This window comes from Olea europaea, chromosome 7 (genome assembly GCF_002742605.1).
Source record: "Olea europaea var. sylvestris chromosome 7, O_europaea_v1, whole genome shotgun sequence".
Classification (NCBI taxonomy): domain Eukaryota; kingdom Viridiplantae; phylum Streptophyta; class Magnoliopsida; order Lamiales; family Oleaceae; genus Olea; species Olea europaea.
The window spans coordinates 17634198-17654668 of NC_036243.1; the positions used below are offsets into that span (position 1 = coordinate 17634198).

The 20471-nt window shown below is 32.6% G+C and overlaps 1 protein-coding gene across 28 annotated transcripts in view; it reads right to left on the reverse strand.

The window, feature by feature from the left end:
- Window positions 1–15791, reverse strand: part of LOC111397224 (nuclear transcription factor Y subunit gamma-like) — a 35482-nt gene extending 19691 nt beyond the window's left edge. For 4 of the 28 annotated variants that reach the window (XM_023024043.1, XM_023024035.1, XM_023024032.1 and 1 more), the window contains exons 1-14: window positions 15370–15789; window positions 13945–14039; window positions 13412–13491; window positions 12179–12275; window positions 11007–11077; window positions 10346–10540; window positions 8522–8632; window positions 8307–8399; window positions 7149–7226; window positions 6920–7012; window positions 5736–5813; window positions 5522–5626; window positions 5188–5265; window positions 4974–5078 (exon numbers count right to left, since the gene is read on the reverse strand). In XM_023024043.1, the coding sequence (XP_022879811.1) occupies window positions 4974–5078; window positions 5188–5265; window positions 5522–5626; window positions 5736–5813; window positions 6920–7012; window positions 7149–7226; window positions 8307–8399; window positions 8522–8632; window positions 10346–10540; window positions 11007–11077; window positions 12179–12275; window positions 13412–13491; window positions 13945–13987 (1227 nt within the window). In that variant the 5' untranslated portion in view covers window positions 13988–14039; window positions 15370–15789. The other 24 variants (XM_023024045.1, XM_023024047.1, XM_023024046.1 and 21 more) reach the window with 21 other exon arrangements.
- Between the last annotated feature and the right edge of the window lie 4680 nt (window positions 15792–20471).

Below are 20471 nucleotides of genomic sequence, written 5' to 3' on the forward strand. Positions count from 1 at the left end.
TTGAGTTACGGTCATTGATTAAATTTAAGTCATGATCAGAAAATGAGTCATCACAACTGGGAATATCTATATAATTATCATAAGCATCATGAAAGGTTTCTGTAATCCAACCTCTAGAGCAGATTCAAACATCCATCTAGTCAAAAGACTCACTGAATTAGTAGGTCATGATAGATTGAAGAATCATTATAGGAAGGGATATTTGTGTAACTGTCACCGCGCGAATATATAAATAAATATTAATTATATTCACACCATAATTTTTATTAACTATTAAATATTTTAATAATCTTCGCTCATTATAACAAACTTTTTTACGATGCATTTCTATTCTCATCCTTTCATTAATTCATACACCTTATATCAAAAAATATTTTTCAACCAAAAAGTTTGTAGGGAGCGAAACAACTTATTTGTCCATCATATTTTGAAAAACATTAAATGCAAATGTGCACGAAGTATTTTTAGTCATTTCACGCATGCTAATATAATATTTTGATTGAAATCATCATTCATGATGAGACATGTTAATTAGCCCTTCTTTGACATCCATTATAAAGAGAAATTTTGATAAAATGTATTATGAAATAGTATTTTTTGGGAGAATGTGTGGTTGAAAAAGAGAAAAAATTCTTTGATTTACGTGTAATATTATTTTATTAAAAAATGTGTAGCTAAAAAGAAGTTGGAGAAAAATATATTAAAAAATTTAAAAGGATGTCAAACAAGGGCTTAATAGAAAGTTGAAGTAAATAGTCAAATAACACAAAATTTAGGATATAGATTATGTTAAGTTGTGGAGCCTAATTATTGTTGAGCCATAATTGTTGTGACTTCGTGGAGCTGTTCACATATCGACCTCCACAGTGAAGTCGTTGTGGGAGTTGGAAGGGGGCGGACAAGCCCCCCGAGGGTGCAGCCCTTTGGAACAAAATCTTCATTAAGGACTATTTAGAAATTTTTATTCTTGTAAAATTCTATGAAAGAATAAGAGTCTTTATAAAATGGGGAAAAAAAATCATATTTAAGGTTTATTCTTTACACCATTTCAAAATTCAAGTAAAATGTTTGAAAATTCAAAATTCATTTTAAGATTTAATTAATTAAAATTATTTATTAAATAAATATAATAAAGTCGCGGTTAAAAAATTAATGGTCACAGATTTTTTAATGGCACATATCATCAAATTAATTGCTCACATATTATTTCGAGGTCACAAATCAAAATCTTGTAGGTCACAAATTAAAAATTTTATGGTTCAGATTATTTTTTAGTCACGGATCATCAAATTTTAAGGTTTTAGTCATAGATCATCAAATTTTAAGGTCACGGACCAAATCGTTGAGATCACACATATTATTTTTTAATCACATACTATCAAATTTTAAGGTTACAGACCACCCATAACCCAAAAAAAAAATAAATAAATAAAAAAACACTGATAATCAACCCAAACCACCAACTTGTATCACCACAACCGCCGTCACCGCACACCACACCAACACCCTAGCAAACACCACCACCACATCGCACCAACTGAATTGGCTTTCACTGACATTGCACCAACAAAACAGCACACATATCACAGATCGGCCACCTCCACCACCTGCATCAACAACCATCACCACCACCCACAACGGACCAATACATCCAAAACCACCACCAAACGTCGACCATAACCAGACCACAACCACCACCATCCTACCTAGATCCATTGCACCCAACACCGCACGAAGTCACCAAAGCCACCCACATCCACGTTGGACAAAGAAACCATTTCCAGACCACCCCAACCGTCGAAATCACAGATCAAAAAAGGCAACAATTGCGCCAGATCCACCACAACACCACCGCAAAACACCACACCACACAAAACACCATCCAAACCTCGCTACAGTGGTTCATGTGCTCCGTCAAAGCATCGAAGCGCTTCAAAACGGCAAGCGACCGTCGCTACGAAGAGCCTGAAAACGGCAAGTGAGAAAGACGAAGCGACAACATGAAAGGTGAAGCACCGCTGCGGGACGACGTGAAAGGCTCTCTCCGACTGTGGGCGGCGGCACCATGGGTTAACGGGAGAAAGTGAGGAGAGAAGATGTTGATTGCTGTGTGAAATGAATTTTAGGGCTGAATTGGGAATGAAATATTTTGTATTAATATTAATAATTAAATTCATACCTGAAATCTGCATAAAAAACCATCTCACCTCATATTTGCACTGAGATCTTTAAAAGTCGGGATTTTTGTAATTTCCACTTATAAAATTCGATTTTGTCCTAATTTATATTATAAATAGGAAACAGTACTTAGACTTTATGCATTATCATTAAATAGAGGAAAAGCAAAGTTAGAAGAATTATGATTGATATTTTCTCTTGTGAATCTTTTTTTATCATAGTGAGTAACTGCAGCGGCAAGATATGATGTAGTTTTATATTGAGGTAAACCTCTATAGATCCTACTTTTTTTATTGTTAATTTTCTTTCTTTAAATTGATTGCTCTTGGAGGAATAGAAGTAGGATCTATCATTCTCAATAGATTGCACAATGAGTAAATATTGAGAATTTTGAGTGAAGTTAAAAATATGAGGCAACCAATAAAAATTGTGATGTGAATATAATTACTAATAATGCATAATTTTACTTCTCAAGCTAAGCCAAACATGAATTCAAACCTTTTTTATGACAATTTTTGTTATTTCTGTAGTATTGTGAGAGTATACTTTAATTTTGTTTAAAATAGTCATAATATAAATGGTTTATTTACAATGATAATCGCCAACTTTCATTCATCTCATCGAGATTACTAATATTCAATTTAGTGTGATTAATAATAAAACCCTCAATTATAATTTTGTTTCAAATTTCACGTTCAGTTGTAATTGTTAAGCAAATTAATTACTAGCCTACTTGGTGTAAAAGTGGAACGGATTTGTGAATGTGTCTTCAACAATCATGCGATATACTATGTAATCAATAATGTCAAACAATTAAAAAAGAAGTCGCATTTTCTGAAAAAGCGTTTCAATTAATAGGTGTTTAACCTCTAACTGAACAAAAAAAAATTTGTCTTCCACCATTCATCTCATCGATTTCCAAATTAGGGCTTTCCACAAAATTTGTTCAAAATGACAAGAAAATTTTAACCTAGACATGTTAGTGTACAAATCAACATACATGTGTCAAGAAGTTTGTTAAACAACTAGAATTGATTAGGGTAGATGGCGAAATTAGGTTAAAAAATTGTATGCATGTTTCCTTGTTTGCGTTTGGCACCAAATCAAAATCGAGTGATTTGACTGTAATAAAAATAAAGATTAGATACCCTACGGTCAATGCTTGTGAGGGTAGTACCATGTAACTACGATAAACAATACCATGATTAATTGTGCCAATTTTACAAATCATGGAAATGAAACTTTTTATCTCAAAAGTCTAGTGGAGTAATCATATTAAAGATCGATCTAGACTACCATGACAATCTTACATATTTGGCGCTTAGCTTTAAGCATAAGAAAATGTTAGTGTTTAAATCAAGGTGCATGCGTCAAGATGTTTGTTAAAGAACACGAATTGATTAAGGTTAATAGTGGAATTGGAATAGGACTTTTATCATACTTATGTTCAAAACCTTTGTCGCTTGTGTTTCATGTTATTGATTACATGGAATATTGGACTGTTGTTGAAGGCACATCACCAATTCCTTAAAATTTGAAGTCTACAGAGGTGTTTATTGTTTGTTTGTCTAATGGTGATACGTATAGTGAGAAATTTATGGCAAATTAATATTGAGCGATTAATTACAGCAGAATAAATATCGAAGAACCCAATGGATTTAAATGAATGCTAAGTGACCAGAATTATAATTTACCAACAGTAAATGTGGAAGCCCCGCACAAAATGAAACAATTTTTTTTTTTTTTAAATAAATATAGGTGTCTGGACCAGTTTACGTGCACCTCGACTACTCTCATAGGACCCTAAAGTTTACAGGCTAATACTCACCTCAGTGGCTCTAAGAGAACTTGAACTGATGACCATTAGGGAACAAACTCAAGATCTGACCACCGAGTTACCCATTAGGGTTTACGTAGTAACCACAAACTTAACAAAAAAGATTGCTAAAAACATTAGAAAAGGAAGCGATCTTGAACACATATTTCAAACGATTGAGAATAATGCAAAAATATTGTTTAAGAAATAAAATAAGTGCATATTTTGCACGAAGTACTTTAACGGACCAGATAGCTATTTAAACCTGCCATTCAAATATTAGAAAATAACAAACCGAATTACTCAATTCATCCCATGAAAAGGGAAAACATTGTTGTTCTGATTACTAAATTAATTAAACAAAGGAAAGTTTGAAGCCGAAATATTTTCTCCTTTCAATGTTGTACTTCATCAATATTCCATAAAGTACTCTTTTCACTCCTGCAAGAAAAATAAAAATCAAAAGATCAACAGCTTGAAACTATTTAGCACTTGTAAGATAAGCAAAAAGAAAAGCAATCCCTTTTATTTTTCCATACAAGGGGAGGGGGACTCAAGAAGCCTGTAGAGAAAAATGTTGATAATGCATAATTAAGAAATTTCATGTTATTAGTTCTCATGTGAGCGCCCGAAGCATTAAATCACAACATATCATCCTAGAAAAATTGTAAAACCCCACGTTTGAGCCCCATTTTTCTAAATTCATTTTTTCAAAATTCATTTTCAATAACACATTTTTCAATAAAATAATATTACATGCAAATCAAAAAATTTTCCTTAATTTTTAACCACACATTTTCTATCAATCTAGTATTCAAAATGCATTCTTTATCCCAAAAATGGGGCTCAAACAAGGGGTAATTATTTTGATACTTCATGGAGCTGAAACTTCGATCTAATAATGTTTTGTTTATGAATGAAGAGATTAATATCACAAATATTCTTACCACTTATTGCTATGTGAAAGAATTTAACTTACATTAAGATCGGGGAGATAATTGGTTTCAGCCGATGAGAATTCTGGTGGAAACACAAGATGCTGAGGCTCTTCTTGCCTTCTCAACGAAAGCTGATTAAAAATAATCTTATTGAACGATGTTATGCCTTTGATGTATATTTAATGAGAACAATATAAAAGTAATAAAATATATATGTTGGATGATTTACTACATGGTACTAAGGTTATCACTCACTGAATTCAAGTTGTGAAAATTCATTGGATTGGCGAGGTGCTCATTAGTGTCTCCACGATAGTCTGCAACTGTTTGATCCTAAATCAAGGAGTAAAGGGAGAGCATGATCAGTCTAAAGAATGATTTGAAAATTCAGTTATCCTCTCATCACGGATATATAGTACTATAGTAGTCGAGATCAACAAAACTGTCATAATTAAATAATATAAAATTAGTTTCGAACTTCACCTAGTTCAACAATAAACTCTCCGACTGATATGATGCAATTTTTAATCTTCTAAAATATTCACAAAAATTCTTACCACTTATTGCTATGTGAAAGAATTTAACTTACATTAAGATCAGGTAAATAATTGGTTTCAACCGATGAGAATTCTGGTGGAAACACAAGATGCTGAGGCCCTTCTTGGCTTCTCAACGAAAACTGATTAAAAATAATCTTATTGAACGATGTTATGCCTTTGATGTATATTTAACGAGAACAATATAAAAGTAATAAAATATATATGTTGGATGATTTACTACATAGTATTAAGGTTATCACTCACTGAATTCAAGTTGTGAAAATTCATCGGATTGGCGAGGTGCTCATTAGTGTCTCCACGACAGTCTGCAACTGTTTGATCCTAAATCAAGGAGTAAAGGGAGAGCATGATCAGTATAAGGAATGATTTGAAAATTCAGTTATACTCTCATCACGGATATATAGTAGTCGAGACCAACAAAACTGTCATAATTAGATAATATAAAATTAGTTTCGAACTTTACCTAGTTCAACTATAAACTCTCAGACTGATATGATGCAATTTTTATCTTCTAAAAACTTCAGTATTTCCTGGAATACACGTGAAATTTACTCTACAACAAGCTTGAAACTTCGTAAACATGCATTTATGTTCTTCCTTTGAAAGTGGGAAGGCAGCATACAAATTGTAAATCTTATGTTTTCTTTCCAGTTTCGACAAATTTAATAAAAATGAACAAATACCGAGTACAGGGACTGAGCCACTAGGTTATGGGTTCAACGAATGTCATGTGTGAATAGCTTCTTCCTTAGAAATGAAATAGTAAATGAAAATGAATGGAAATTTAAGATGCACAATTTATACATGGAACTCCAAATTATATTGAATTCTCTAAAAATAAAGTCAAATCGTTGAGTTAAATTAAATTTAAGTACGAACATCAATAACTAGTATTACTCACATTAGTAAAGTTATAGTAATCAGAAATTAAATGAAAATTCAAGAAAAAACTTATAATGGCACTCCAAATTATATTATGTTAGCAGAAAGTCAAAATCTAGAGTTCAGATAAATCTGAGTACAAACATGAATAACTAGTATGGCTTATACATTATAGTAACCAAAAACTAAATGGAAATTTAAAGTTATTAAATTATATAAGAAGAAAGTCAAATTCTAGGGTTAACGTAAATCCGAATACAAGCATGATTGACTAGTCATAATAAAACTTTACATTGCTCATTTTAAAAGGTAGCAAAATCATGCAAAATAATTTTCTAATCAATTTAGTTATTAATTCACGCGCACGTGCAAAACCATGAAATCAAAATCAATCCCAATAGACACAGAAAGTAGTTGAACATTTCATGGACCAAAATTTTTTAATAACGATGTATCAAAAATGTTCAGTTTTCATATGAAGAGATTGACATCACAAATATCAACACTGTTACCCATCATACTATTGCTAAATGAATTTATCTTACGTTAAAACCCTGCCGATAATTGTTTTCAGTTGATGAGAATGATGGTAGAAACGCATGATGCTGAGGTGCTGCATAGCTTCTTGTGAGCAAGGCCTGATGAAGAAAAACTGCTCGTTAAAAATAATCTTATAGAACGATGTCATGCCATTAAGTTATACAAAACAGGCACGAAATAAAACTAATAAAAATATCGTGGATGATTTACTACTTAGTAGGTTGTATCACTCACTGAATTCAAGTTGTGCAAATTCATTGGATATTCTGGGTATTGATCAGTGCCTCCAGGACAGTCTACCAATGTTTGCTCCTAAACCATGCAGTAAAGAGTGAAAGTGCGTGATCAGTACAAGGAATGATTTGTAAAATCCAGTTATTTCTCTATTTATTGATAGTAGTCAAAACCAACAAAACTGTCATCATAATTTAAAATTAAGTTGGAACATCACCTTGTTCAACTATAAACTCTTTGCCTGATATGATGCAATTTTTAATATTCTAAAACCTCTTTTCTTGATTCAAAACTTCATTGTTTCCCGGAACACATACAGATAAATTTATTTACATACTATTAAGTTTGAAACTTTCATCCACATACATTCTCCCCTAGCAAATGGGATATTTTCTTTCCAGTTCTACAAATTTAAATACAAAAATGAATAAATAACACAGTATGGAAACAGGGACACTAGATTATGGGTTCAATCATTGTCATTGGTCAACGCAAACTGTGTTGAATTCTCTAAGAAGATAGTCAATTTCTAGAATAAGCTAATACAGGTAAAAAAAAAAAAATAGATAATTGCTATGACATATATATTGGAAAAGCCATTGTATTCAAAAAATAAATGAATATTCAAGGAAAAACAACTTATAATGGCACATAAAAATATATTGACTTATATAAGAGAGAATCAAATTCTAAATTAAATTAAATATGAGTACAAATATGAATAACTACTAGGGCTTATACATTAGAAAAGTGATGGTGATCGAAAATTAAATAGAAATTCAAGAAAAAATTAACTTATACATGGCACTCCAAATTATATTGAATTATCAAAGAAGAAAGTCAAATTCTAGAGTTAAATTAAATCTTACAAACATGAGTAACTAGTCAAAATAAAACTGTAGATTGCTTATTTTAAATGGTAGCAAAATCATGCAGGATCATTCTCTAAGAAATGTAATGTTATTTATTCATGTGCACGTCCATAAAGTATGAATTCAAATCAATCATCCTGCAGACACTAAAAGTAGTTGGACATTAATTTCTTGGAGTTGAAACTCCTAAAAATGATGTATTTATAATGCTTTTTCCTTTACGTATGAAGAGATTGACATCAATACTATCCACCATATTTTTGCCATGAGTAAGAATTTATCTTACATTAGACCCTTGCCGATAATTGGTTTCAGCTGCCGAGAATGATGGTGGAAACACAAGATGCTGAGGCGCTTCTGGGCTTCTCATGAGCAAGGCCTAGTGAAGAAAAGGTAAACTTATAGAACATTAATCTTATAGAACATGTCATGCCATTAATGTATATTTAACAATCACGATATAAAACTAAAAGAATTAATATTCAGGTTGAATCAACTCACCGAATTCAAGTTTTGCAAAGTCATTGGATATGCTGGGCGCTCCTTAGTGTTCATTGGATTGGCTGGGCACTGATGAGTGTCTCCTCCATGAGAGTCTGCTGATATTTCCTTCTAATCAAGGAGCAGAAGAGGATGCAAGTTCATAATCAGTATAAGGAATAATTTGTAAATTCATTTATTTCTCTGTGTTAATAGTCTATAACCAAAAATCATAATTTAAAATCAAGTTGGAACTTGAGCTTGTCCAACCATAAACTCTTAACCTGATATGATTCAACTTCCAAACTTCTAAAACCTATTTTCTTTCCCCAAAATAAATAAATAATTTTGTGATTCTTTCACCCAATACACATGCAATTTACAGACTACAAAGTTTGAAAATTTTCATCCACGTATGTTCTTCCCTCACAAGTGGGACGACAAAATGAAATTTTGTAAATATTATTTTTCTTTCCAGTTCCTCCAAATGTTAATACAAAAATGTATAAATACATCAGTATAGCCACTAGGTTACAGGTCAATGGCTTATAAATAGAGAAGTCTTAGCAATTGAAAATTAAATGAAAATTCAAGGAAAAACAACTTGTACATTGTACTCCAAATTATATTGAATTAAGCACAAGTCTAAGTGTAGAATTAAATTAAGCCCCATTTGGTAAATATTAAAATCAGATTTTCAACATATTTTGATAAAAATTGATGAAATATGTGGTTGAAAAGTTGGGAATCCTATGAAATGTATAGTTAAAATTAATTGTTGACCTTGACTTAAATTTTAATCAATTTTTTTAATAGTACCAAATAGGGGCTAAATTCTGAGTATAGACATGAATAATGTCAAATATACATATACATATTTTATGTGACTTCTTGTTTTTTGTTTATGTGGAGTATTATTATGCTTTGAATAAACTAACAACTTGTTTGGGAGTGATTTTGACCGTTATTTCACTATTTCATTCGTCATATTTGATTACTTCTCTCACAGGTAGATCCCACATTTTTCCTAACGATCAAAAAATCAATTCTCAAAATTCCTCCCAAACAGACTCTAAAACTGAATGAATAGTTAATAAAAATTAAGAATAATTTTTATCAGATAAGGGATCCCCTATGATGCTCCTATCTAAATGCAAACAGAAATAAAATAAAATACTAATCTAATTATTTATATCTTCATTTCACCTATAAATTATCAGCAGATGTTTAAGAATAAAAAGGTAAACCACTATGATATCAGTGAAATTATACACACAGATAAATTCATACCAAAAAAGAAGACAGCTTCCAAACGATGTGTTTCACTAACTAAATGAATAAGGTATTATTATTTAAGAGTAGCATTAAACATTGGCTTGGTCTACTGGCTGAGTTCATTATGCAAGTCTTGAGTAGGAGCTGAACTAAAATTTTCGATTTAGACAACTGGGAGGTTAATTATGGTACTGACCTGTAATACTAGTTGAGGACCTCGGGTTGTCTTTTTTCAATGTCAATCTAAATTAAGAGAACCGGACCAACCCAGTGGCCAATTATTCCATTCCTGTCATCTTTTAATCACTATGTTTTATAGTCTATTTTAGATTGAAGGTATTAAGTGTGACATTTATGTTGATTCTAATACATATGCAGGGTAGAATATTACAAAAATAATAAGTTTAGATTAACAAATGCAACTTTAATGAAAACACATGTACAATAAGTGGTATTTTGTGCATTCATATTCAGATATGGAGCCTAAAAGTGAGAAAGGGACATTCAAAATATTTGGTCTTGGCTATTAGTGGTTGTAAATTGAAAACATTGTAATTAGAACGGACAAACCTGGTATCTATCAGAAGAGATAATTTTAGCTAGGAAGCTGAGAAGCTCTTCACCCATTATTGCCGTGAAAACATCACAGTGCCGCAGAGATTGGCGACTGTTATCTTCTGCGTTCATCCAAGCTCGAAGTGTGAGATCCAAAATGAAGAGCTCACAAGCTTTTGCAAATAATATAGGAGTATCTGAGCTGATCATCTGAAAATATGTTCGAAACAAAGAAAATACTGAGATGTTATGAAGCTCAATGGATAATAACTTCTTCAATGGAGCTACAATGTATCAAATTCCTAATCTTAACTAACAGGGGTAGAGGGAGCCCAGGGATACCCCAAAGTCCACTTAATTTTTATAGTTAAAAAAAAATTATATGAATCTTTTTTTTTCTATGTATGAGACCAAAAATAAAAAAAAAATAATAATAATAATAAATCTCCTGCTGACTCCGCTGTATTACCAATTTATTATTAAATATAACTAATTATCTTTATGAAAGAGTTCAAATTCCTATTGAACGAAGCAACTAAAAGAAATCAACCTTACACTAACGTATAGAGTTCTTAGCATTTTCTGCAGATAATTTAGTAGAGTCCGCTAGTCAACTATGGAAATTTTCTTTCATTTGGGGATTTGGTAAGAACCAAGCATATCAAGATATGCCTACCTTTACTTTTTTATCAGATTTCATTATCTTTCTTATCCGAGCAAAGGGAAGCACATGTTTGTACCGTATATCTGCAAAATGAGCGACATTAAGAAAATAAAATAATTAACAAATGAAGTCTATGCAGAAGAAACACCATTTTTTTATTATTATTATTATTATTTATTTATTTATTTATTTATTTATTTTATTTTATTTTTATTTTTGTTTTGGGTTTCCAACAACAAGATAAAATATGGATTTCAATTCAATAATTCTAAAAATCAATGCTCTCAGTAATTTCAGCCATTACCACATGGGCAACTATAAAATCGCAATAGTTACTAGTGCTTTTTGACACAAGTTTATATTGGACTAATTATAGCCTGAAAAATTATGAGGCATTTTTTTCTTTTGGATCATTGATGGAAAAAAAGAGTCGTACTATTTCTTTCATGCTTACAAGATTCGATCCTCCATTAGCAAAAAGTACTTTCATATTTATTACATTTTTTCACAATAACTGCAAAGAGGGGTAAAATGAGAAAATTCATTACAAGATCACGTATTCATAGACTTTAAGAAGTACATGTGCAACACAAAAACTTTTGGGAAGGCCCTCAAGGATGAAGAGAATTGAGGACATCCCCGAAGAGCAGAGGATTTCGTGACATTTCAAATTGGGTGTCTTCTATTTCTAATAAGTTGTTTATAGTTGGCCTGTCGAATCATAAACATAATAGCAAAGTTATTTAGCACCATTAATGTTAAAATATCGGTCTATGGGGCACTAATGTAACATTAAATGAGAGGCATAATTAAATGAATCATTTAATTCAACATTTCATTGACTCTATCATTAAACGCTACCTAAACTGGTGTTCAAGAATTACTAGTATTAGGTAGCATTATTCTATACATAATGGGCTGGTTTAGATCATAACCGGATGATTATAAATTATATTGAATTGATGGTCCAACCTTTCGTTTCCAGTATAAATTCTTTTCTCAGTGCAAAAAGTTTAGAGCTCATATCATGTATAAAGAGATTTAGATAAATTTGAACTGTAAATAATTGCAAGTTAATGACATGGGAACAAGGTGGATAGAAACAAAAATTAAGTAAAGCAAGTGGATCAGCCAAAAAATTAAGTAAAACAAATTGGTCAAATTGTTGGAGAATTTTGCACCACCTCGAGAGTTACGGATCTCAACCAGTCGATCCTTCCAAAAAGTTAGCATGTTTTGCCTCAATAGATTCTTAAAATGAGAACTCCTGGCCTCTCCATCCTTTATATAACACAAGTAGATGATTTGTATGAGTTAAAAGATGAAACTGATAAAAAGTAAAGGTACAAGCATGAGAAGTACGGCAGATATCAACCGAATAGATTCTTAAAATGAAAACTCCTGGCCTCTCCATCCTTTATATAACACAAGTAGCTGATTTCTATGAGTTAAAACATGAAATTGATAAAAAGTAAAGGTATAGGCATGAAAAGTATGGCAGATTTGGTTCAACTGCTACCTGATTGCTGTGACCAAAAAAGAAAGGCGGCTTGTCCATAAAGTTATGTGCCTATGGTGGAGGATTTGAAGACGGAAATTGAACAGAAGGGCTGAAGTCCAAAAGGTTTGCGTCCTTACGCCTATCTATGTAAATACTGTGTTTATAAATAGGTGCATTCAGATGCATACGTACAAAGGTAGATTAATAGGACAGGGATGAGTATTAAATTTGGCGTTATCATTATATGGAATTTATTTTATACTGTCAGCATATTAATAAAAATAAGAATATTGGCATCTGAGACAGGTTTGTAGCATTAATGACCCTAACCTGCTCTTCAACGAATGTTCGGGGATTTTGATAATTTGACTCATTATATGGTAAGTGCGCCGTCCAATCAACTCGTAGGCTCGTCGAGGAAGTGAAATTTTAGACAAGTCAAGATTTCAAAAGTTGCTTACTCGTCTCTTTTACCCTCTGCTAAGACCTTTTACCTTCCAAATTTCAACTCTTGTGTTAATGTCAATTTGTAAATTTGTGATCCCATTTCTTTGATTGTAGTTTCTGTACTTCCGTTCTTCTCAGATCTATACATGGAAATTAGATGATTGAAGCCTAGTAGACAATTTGTCACATAGTTAATGTTTTCATTAAGGTGTCATCTTGACTCACATAGGTCTGAATCATGGTAATTGAGCCTTTTCTTTGAGATTTAAGGAAAACTTCTCATGGAATATTCTATCAACATAAATAAATTGAACCTTGCAATGCAAATAAATGTTCATAATCATATGGCATTCAATCAAAAGTTTCACGAGGAAAATTTATCTTCAATTTCCTAACTGGATCTTAAATTAAAATTTCATGTAAGATTAACATATGTATGGATATTGAATATGAGTTTCACTTTTCATACCGTGGTGCCAAATGCTAATGCTTGCCTGCAAACATTGATAAGTATCTCTCCATTCTGCCTTGTGTTTGAATCTAGGCTTCCTGCAATTGCATTTCTTGATCAATACTACTAGGACTTTTGAAATCCAAGGAAAAATTACTAGTTACTTCTTTGGTATATAAAACCTCCCTCTAAAATATCTAACAAGGAAAACAGAAATTGTTACCAGTGGTGCTGTAATATTCATGAATGCACACAAAGGAGAAAGATATAAAAAGTAACTCCTATATTCAGTGTTTGTGGGGCAGTCCCATGTAGCTACCATAGACAATACCATGAATAAATGTGCCAATTTTATAAGGGGAAATTGAACTTTTTTAACTCTTAGAATAGTGTTTACACATATCAAAGAAGTATTAGTACATTATTCACGGCCTTCTTTCAGCAACTAAACCTGCATATATGAGAAAATAAAAAATTAAGTAATTATGCTCAAAATGTTTTCCAATAAATATAAGTGATTGGAAAGGAATGGAAACTTGAGGATGTTTTACCATGATACAATATGACCTGTATGATTGCCTTCCTACTTGCCATCACAAAACAGGTTCAGCGTGTAGAAGGGCTTAAGCTTCCGTATCAAAATTCCCTAGAACAAAACATAACTAAGAAACCATTATAAAGGAACAAGATAAGGAAAAAAAAACCTTATAATGGATGATACAATGGCTACACATTATAGTATATCCTATTACAACGTTTCAAATTGTGTTTCAAAGCTTTAGAAAGTTTACATCAACCTCTGGACAAGCTGCTTAAGTGGCGATATTCTCTAAACAGAAACTACTATTATATTAGCAAACAAAGAACCTGTCAAATGCTAGGAGCCTATCAGATGCCTTAAGATTTTAGCTACTTGCCAGATGGATCCATTTCATTAGTTAACCTTAATAAATATTAAAAGTATCAGATCTTTCCATCATGGTACAATACAGGCTATGGAATAAGATAATTCACCCATACATTGGCAATTGAAAACTCAAAAGGATGATAAACATGGGTGGAAAAAAGTACAGCTATAGTTGCCAAAAGAAATAATAAAAGGACTTAATTTGGAGGGGAAAAAAGGACAAACGATAAGCACAAGAAAGGTTTGCTCTTCCATATATCTGTCTGCTCAATTTCTTAAAAAGACAATCAATTTCATATGAATTTATTGCAGCAGCAAGATAGATGTTAAATTCCTAACAGCCTTTTCATGTTTGAAGGGAGTAGAAAATTATCTCACAAATCATCGAACAGAGAAAATACATTTTAGTGGCATAAAAATACTCATTCCTTTTAAAATGAATGTACCTAGATTCGATGTATTTTTTACTTTGTTTATTAAGGCGATATTCTCTAAACAGAAACTGCTATTATACTAGCAAACAAAGAAGCTGTCAAATGTTAGGCGCCCATCAGATGCCTTAAGATCTTAGCTACTCGCCAGATGGTTTCAATAGTTAACCTTAATAACTATCAAAGTATCATATCTTCCCATCTATGTACAATACAGGCTACAGAATAAGATAATTCACCCATACATTGGCAACTGAAAACTCAGAAAGATGATAAACAATGGTAGAAAAAAGTAAGCTATAGTTGCCAAAAGAAATAATAGCCATAATTTGAAGAAAAAAGGACAAACAATAAGCATAAGAAGTGGTTCGCTCTTCAATATATCTATCCGCTCAATTTCTTAAAAAGACAATCAATTTCATATGAATTCATTGCAGCAGAAAGATAGAAGTTAAATTCTTAACAGCGTTTTCATGTTTGAAGGAAGTAGAAAAATTCTCTTACACAAATCATCGAACAGAGAAAATACATTTTAGTGGCATAAATAAAATACTCATTCCTGTTGAAATGAATGTATCTAAATACGTTGTATAAGTTATAATGTATATTAGGGCATCAAGACTCTGCAAAATAATTACCATTAATCAAAGTAAAAGGATAACTAGTGGAATTGTGATAGCATAATTCTGACTGCTGACCACCATTGATGCAGTCTGCAACTTTACTGATTCCTTCAATCAATTTCAGATAAATGAATATAATATAATATACCAATAAAAATCATAAGCTACAGAAAATTAGATGTTAAATTATAGACCCTTGGTAGATATTTGAAGAAAGTAGAACCATGGTTGTTATATTCTCTCGATCCGGATGTTATGATCATATGGTTCTATTCTACGATCCAATTCTAACAGGAAAATTAAATTGTAGAATCTTGTGGTTCTGTTGCTGGATTTTAACCATCCTATCAATCCTAATGATTCCACGAGCCTCCACTTTTTTCACTATTTTAAAGTTTTTTGCATTATTATTTAATAGATTAATCTGGTTGGATCTTTTTTCTTTTCTTTTCTTATTTTGGTGATGGGGGACCACAACCGCTGTCCTTCGTGGATAAACTCTCTGGCAGGATCCTCGGTGGATACATAGATAGAGTTCCATTTAGAAATTGAAAGTTTATAACCAAGGTAAATTAATTAATTAATATTCAAAATTAATTATTGTGTTATATATATATATATATATTAGTGGAATTAATTATAAATATCAAGCCAACCAAAGTTCAAAAACTTTGATAGTTCACCGACAAGTTCTAACTAGTTCGTGACTTTTCAATGCAGCAGTAACATTCTCAATAAAAAGATTAAAAGCCTGTTTGGTATCCATTATTTTTGAAAATGCATTTTTCTCTTTCTTCATTTCAACCACACATTCTTTATTAAAATAATATTACACGTAAATCAAAAACTTTTCCTTATTTTTCAACCACACTTTTCCCATCAACTTACTATTCAAAAATGCATTTTCACAAAAAAAATCTCTACCAAACACCCTCTAACTTAAGCATAATGCGATAAAAACGTGGTAAACCACGATGGAGACATTCACGGACCCATGCTACGGCTAAATAATTCATTGCATACAATCACAAATAGTTTTGAAATCACATATCATACCCAAAATACACAAAAATCATGAAAAATATTGACTTCTCTATTTATTTATTTATTTATTTATTTTATTTAACTTTCTTGATTTATTGACGGGTGGAACCAAGCCAACAAATTTGTTCTACGTCACTTCTACGACTGCACCCAAACTTCTCTAGAAATTGGAAAGTAATTACAAAACCAATTCCCCCTGTTTTGTTGTTGTGAGGAAGTAAGTTGACCAAATTTCCATATTCTCCCATTCTTTTGTTATCCCTTTCATGTAAGAAACATAGTGCACACACACATACAAGAAAAAAAATAAATAAATAAAAATGTGGCTTCAGTAATGACCACGATATTCGTTGCCACTAGTCTTCACCAATGAAAAATGATCGAACGAAAATTCGTTGATAATTTTAGGGTCAATGATAGTTACCAAGGCAATGGTAAAACCTTAACCAACGAAATTTTCCTTAGGAAAAATATTGTAATTGGTTACTCATATTTAGTTAATAAATGTGTTAACATGACCTACGAAAGTATTGTCAATAACTATGAAAATTCCATAGGTAATATCATGTTCCATTACCTACGGATTTTTAGTATGTAATGGATTATGCATCAATACTCTCGGAATATCCATATAAATGACAAGTGTTTTTCTCCTACACCTACAGAAAATTCATAGGTTAAGCTCACATTTTTAATAAAAATCGCTAAAAATTAATATATCTACTAATTAATAATCAATATTATCAAATCACACCAAATAATAAATCGTCAAAAAGAACTGGAGCCATCTATCCATGAATTGGATCGAACTCAGGCTGATCATCCATAACTCTATTATACTTGAACTCGATTGAAAGTATTTTGTAAAAACAAAAACTAATTCTTGTTATACTCACTATATGAACAAATTATGAAGTACCCAAACTCTAATTGTACTTATTATGAACTCATTTGAATTTTTTATGAACAAAATCTTCAAATCCATGATTATTCCCATGATCATGGTTAAAGAACTTGATTGGGACATTGGATAGTCCATACCTTTTCCTAAAAATAAGTGACCCATTAATCACAATCAATTAAAATATAAATGAACTTAAAAATACAAACTATAAGTCAAAAGAGAAAATACACCAATCTCATCTTGGTAGTCATAAAGGAGACTGAACCAGCGGTATGCTTCTTTATTTCATCATCATGTCCTTGTACGACATGAAAATATTTATTTGCATCCATTTTTTATTAATAGTTTTGAGATGTGGAAAAGTTTCTAACCACTTCAATCAAAAGAGGTGATGTTATTCCTTATCAATCTAAGATCTATTATGAGTTATGACAATTGTTTGAATGACCAGTAATAGAAATAGAATTGGTGCACACTTGCCTCGAAAGAGATTTTTTATGAATCTTCTTTTGCTTGGTTCGATTTTTACTTCTCCTTGGTGAAAATTGAATTTAACATCCTAGTTTTAATACATTTTAAGGTCTAGAATTGCAAAGTTTAAACCTTGCAGCTTGGTGTTTCATTTCAGATTTCGTTTGCCTCAAGGCTGGCTTCAGGCCAGCCGTTTTCAGGTTGATTGTTGCTGACTTGGTCAGACTTGTTCCTGGTATTTTGCTGTTCATTCAAGACAGTTTTCTGTCCGCCTGGGTTTGGCAATTTCTATTTAGTTGCTGGCTTTTTGGTTCGTGTTTGTCTGCCAGTAGCTCTTCATCTTACTTGGTTGGACGTCTGTTGGGTGCCTCTTAATTTTTCTTCCAGCTTGGTTTTGTTTGGGGGCTGTGCTGCTTCGGGTTTTTCGGCCTTTTTCAGGTTCTATCTTCTTCAGTTCAGTTTGGAGATCGATTCTTGCTCTACCCGGGACTACTGTGTGTTCTTGGTGCTGGAATGTATGTATATTGTATATATTGGTGGTCTTCTTGTCTCTGCAATTGTTGACCGTTGCTGGACTGTTTTCGGTCAATGCTGGGTTCCTGAATTTGCAGCCTTGTTCATCCATTTTTAGATTACTTTTTTTGCATATTCTGGTAGCGATCTGAGGTACCTTCTTCTTTGGGTGAAGTCTCATTTATTGCAGCTATATTTTGGCCCTTTCTTAGCTTATTCTGGCGGTCATAAGACTTTCCCTTTTGGGAAAGTTTTTAAATATTATTTATCTCAGATTTCTGCTGGTTTTAGTGTAATACGGGTCGTCCAATTGGGCCTGTTTTGGCTGGACATCCTTGGGTCATTATTTATTGGGAAAAGTTCATATTTAAGGTGTATTATTTACACCAATTCACAAATCAGGTACAAAGTTTAAAAATTCAAAATTCAGGTTTCTATCTAATTAATTAAAAATATTTATTAATTAAATATAATAAAGTCACTGTTATACGATTAATGGTCACAGATTCGTAATTATTGGTCACAAATTTTCTTATTGGTCACATATTATCGAATTAATTAGTCAGCTGGTCCAGTTTTCTGTTTCTGCATGGATAAGAAGAAAATTGTTGCTAGCCAATATAATGGTTTGGCTCCCCTTAAACCTCAGGCTCTTTGACAAGTTGATGTTGGAGGGGGTGTTGATGCCAATTCAAAAATTCAGTTGTCGGAGAAAAATCAGGTGAATTTGCCCTCACCGAGTGTATCAGTAACACTTTGTGAAGATGTCACGGAATCTGAAAAATCTGATGTTGAGTCGCATAAAGTGGAATTGAATAACCAGAATAATGAAAATGGTGCTGGGATTGAGGGTATGAAAGACACTAGAGCTCCATGGGTAAACCTCTTCAAAGATAATAGGAAAATGGAGGAAAACATTAAGTTGAAGGCCTTCGATATTCAATCGGAAGAAGTGGTTTTGGATGAATGGATGAAGACAATATCGAAAACTCTTGGGGATATGGTCTTGTTGGATATTTTGCTGGTAGGTTTCCCGAAAAAAATGGCCTTACTCCAATTATGTGATAAATGAAAAGTTGAGTATAAATATTATGTGCACTCGAGTGGTTGGTTGGTGTTCAAATTTGAGACGGATGTGGAAAGGCTAAGTGTGTTGTATGGGGGTCCCTACTTGGTATATGGGAGACCGTTAATGTTGAAAGTCATGCCTCACTATTTTTATTTTGATGACAAAGATGTTAGCACCATGCCGATTTGGATTAACTTACCAGGATTGCCATTGGAGTTTTGGAACATGAATGCCTTGGGTAAGATTGTTTCCAAAGTTGGTAAACCCATATCAACCGATAAGGTCACGGCATCAAGAGGTAGACTATCCTATGCAAGAGCCCTAGTTGAAATCGACGCATCAATCGAGCTTGTGCGGGTGGTAAAGATAAGACTACCTTATGGTATTTTGAAGGAACAAGAAATTATTTTCGAGCATGAACCAAAATTTTGTGGTTCTTGCAAAGTGTTTGGGCGTTCCACCCTTGGTTGCAACTACAAAAAGCAGCCTGCGGATGACAAAGGTAAGGCCATAAATGGTGAGACATCTACTACCTCCATGCCGGCTGCACATGGGAAAAACATGCAGGCTGGGAAGACTTCAGCTAAAACAAAGTCAGCAGCTTAGGGTGTTAAATGGCCAGCAAGGGCAGCCTATTACTCAAAATTGTGCACAACTACATGATAATTATGTGGATTGCCAGCAAAACCAGGTCCAGGACCAGATTGACGCCCCATTTGTTGAGGTTGTCAACTGGAAAATGAGAAAAATTCAGCCCGTACCAACCCTTCACATGTGTCTGCATGCGATAGCAATCAAAGGGATAATTCGGGGCCAAATTCTTCATCAAATATTAGAGGGTCGGAGTCAAATAAATCTGGCAATGAAAAGCTTAAAGGTAAGGTTGATGAGCAAAAGAAAGTGGGAACTAAAATTGACAAGAAGAAGGGAACATCCCTTACTTCAAAATCATGAAGATTGCATCTTGGAATATTAGGGGCTTGAATTTCCCCCTCAAACAAAATGGGATTCGAGACTTCATCAAGCGACATTGCATTGATGTTATGGGTATTTTGGAGACAAAGCTTGGAGATCGAAAGTTGAACCGAGTTATGCAGAATAAATTTGATGGGTTTA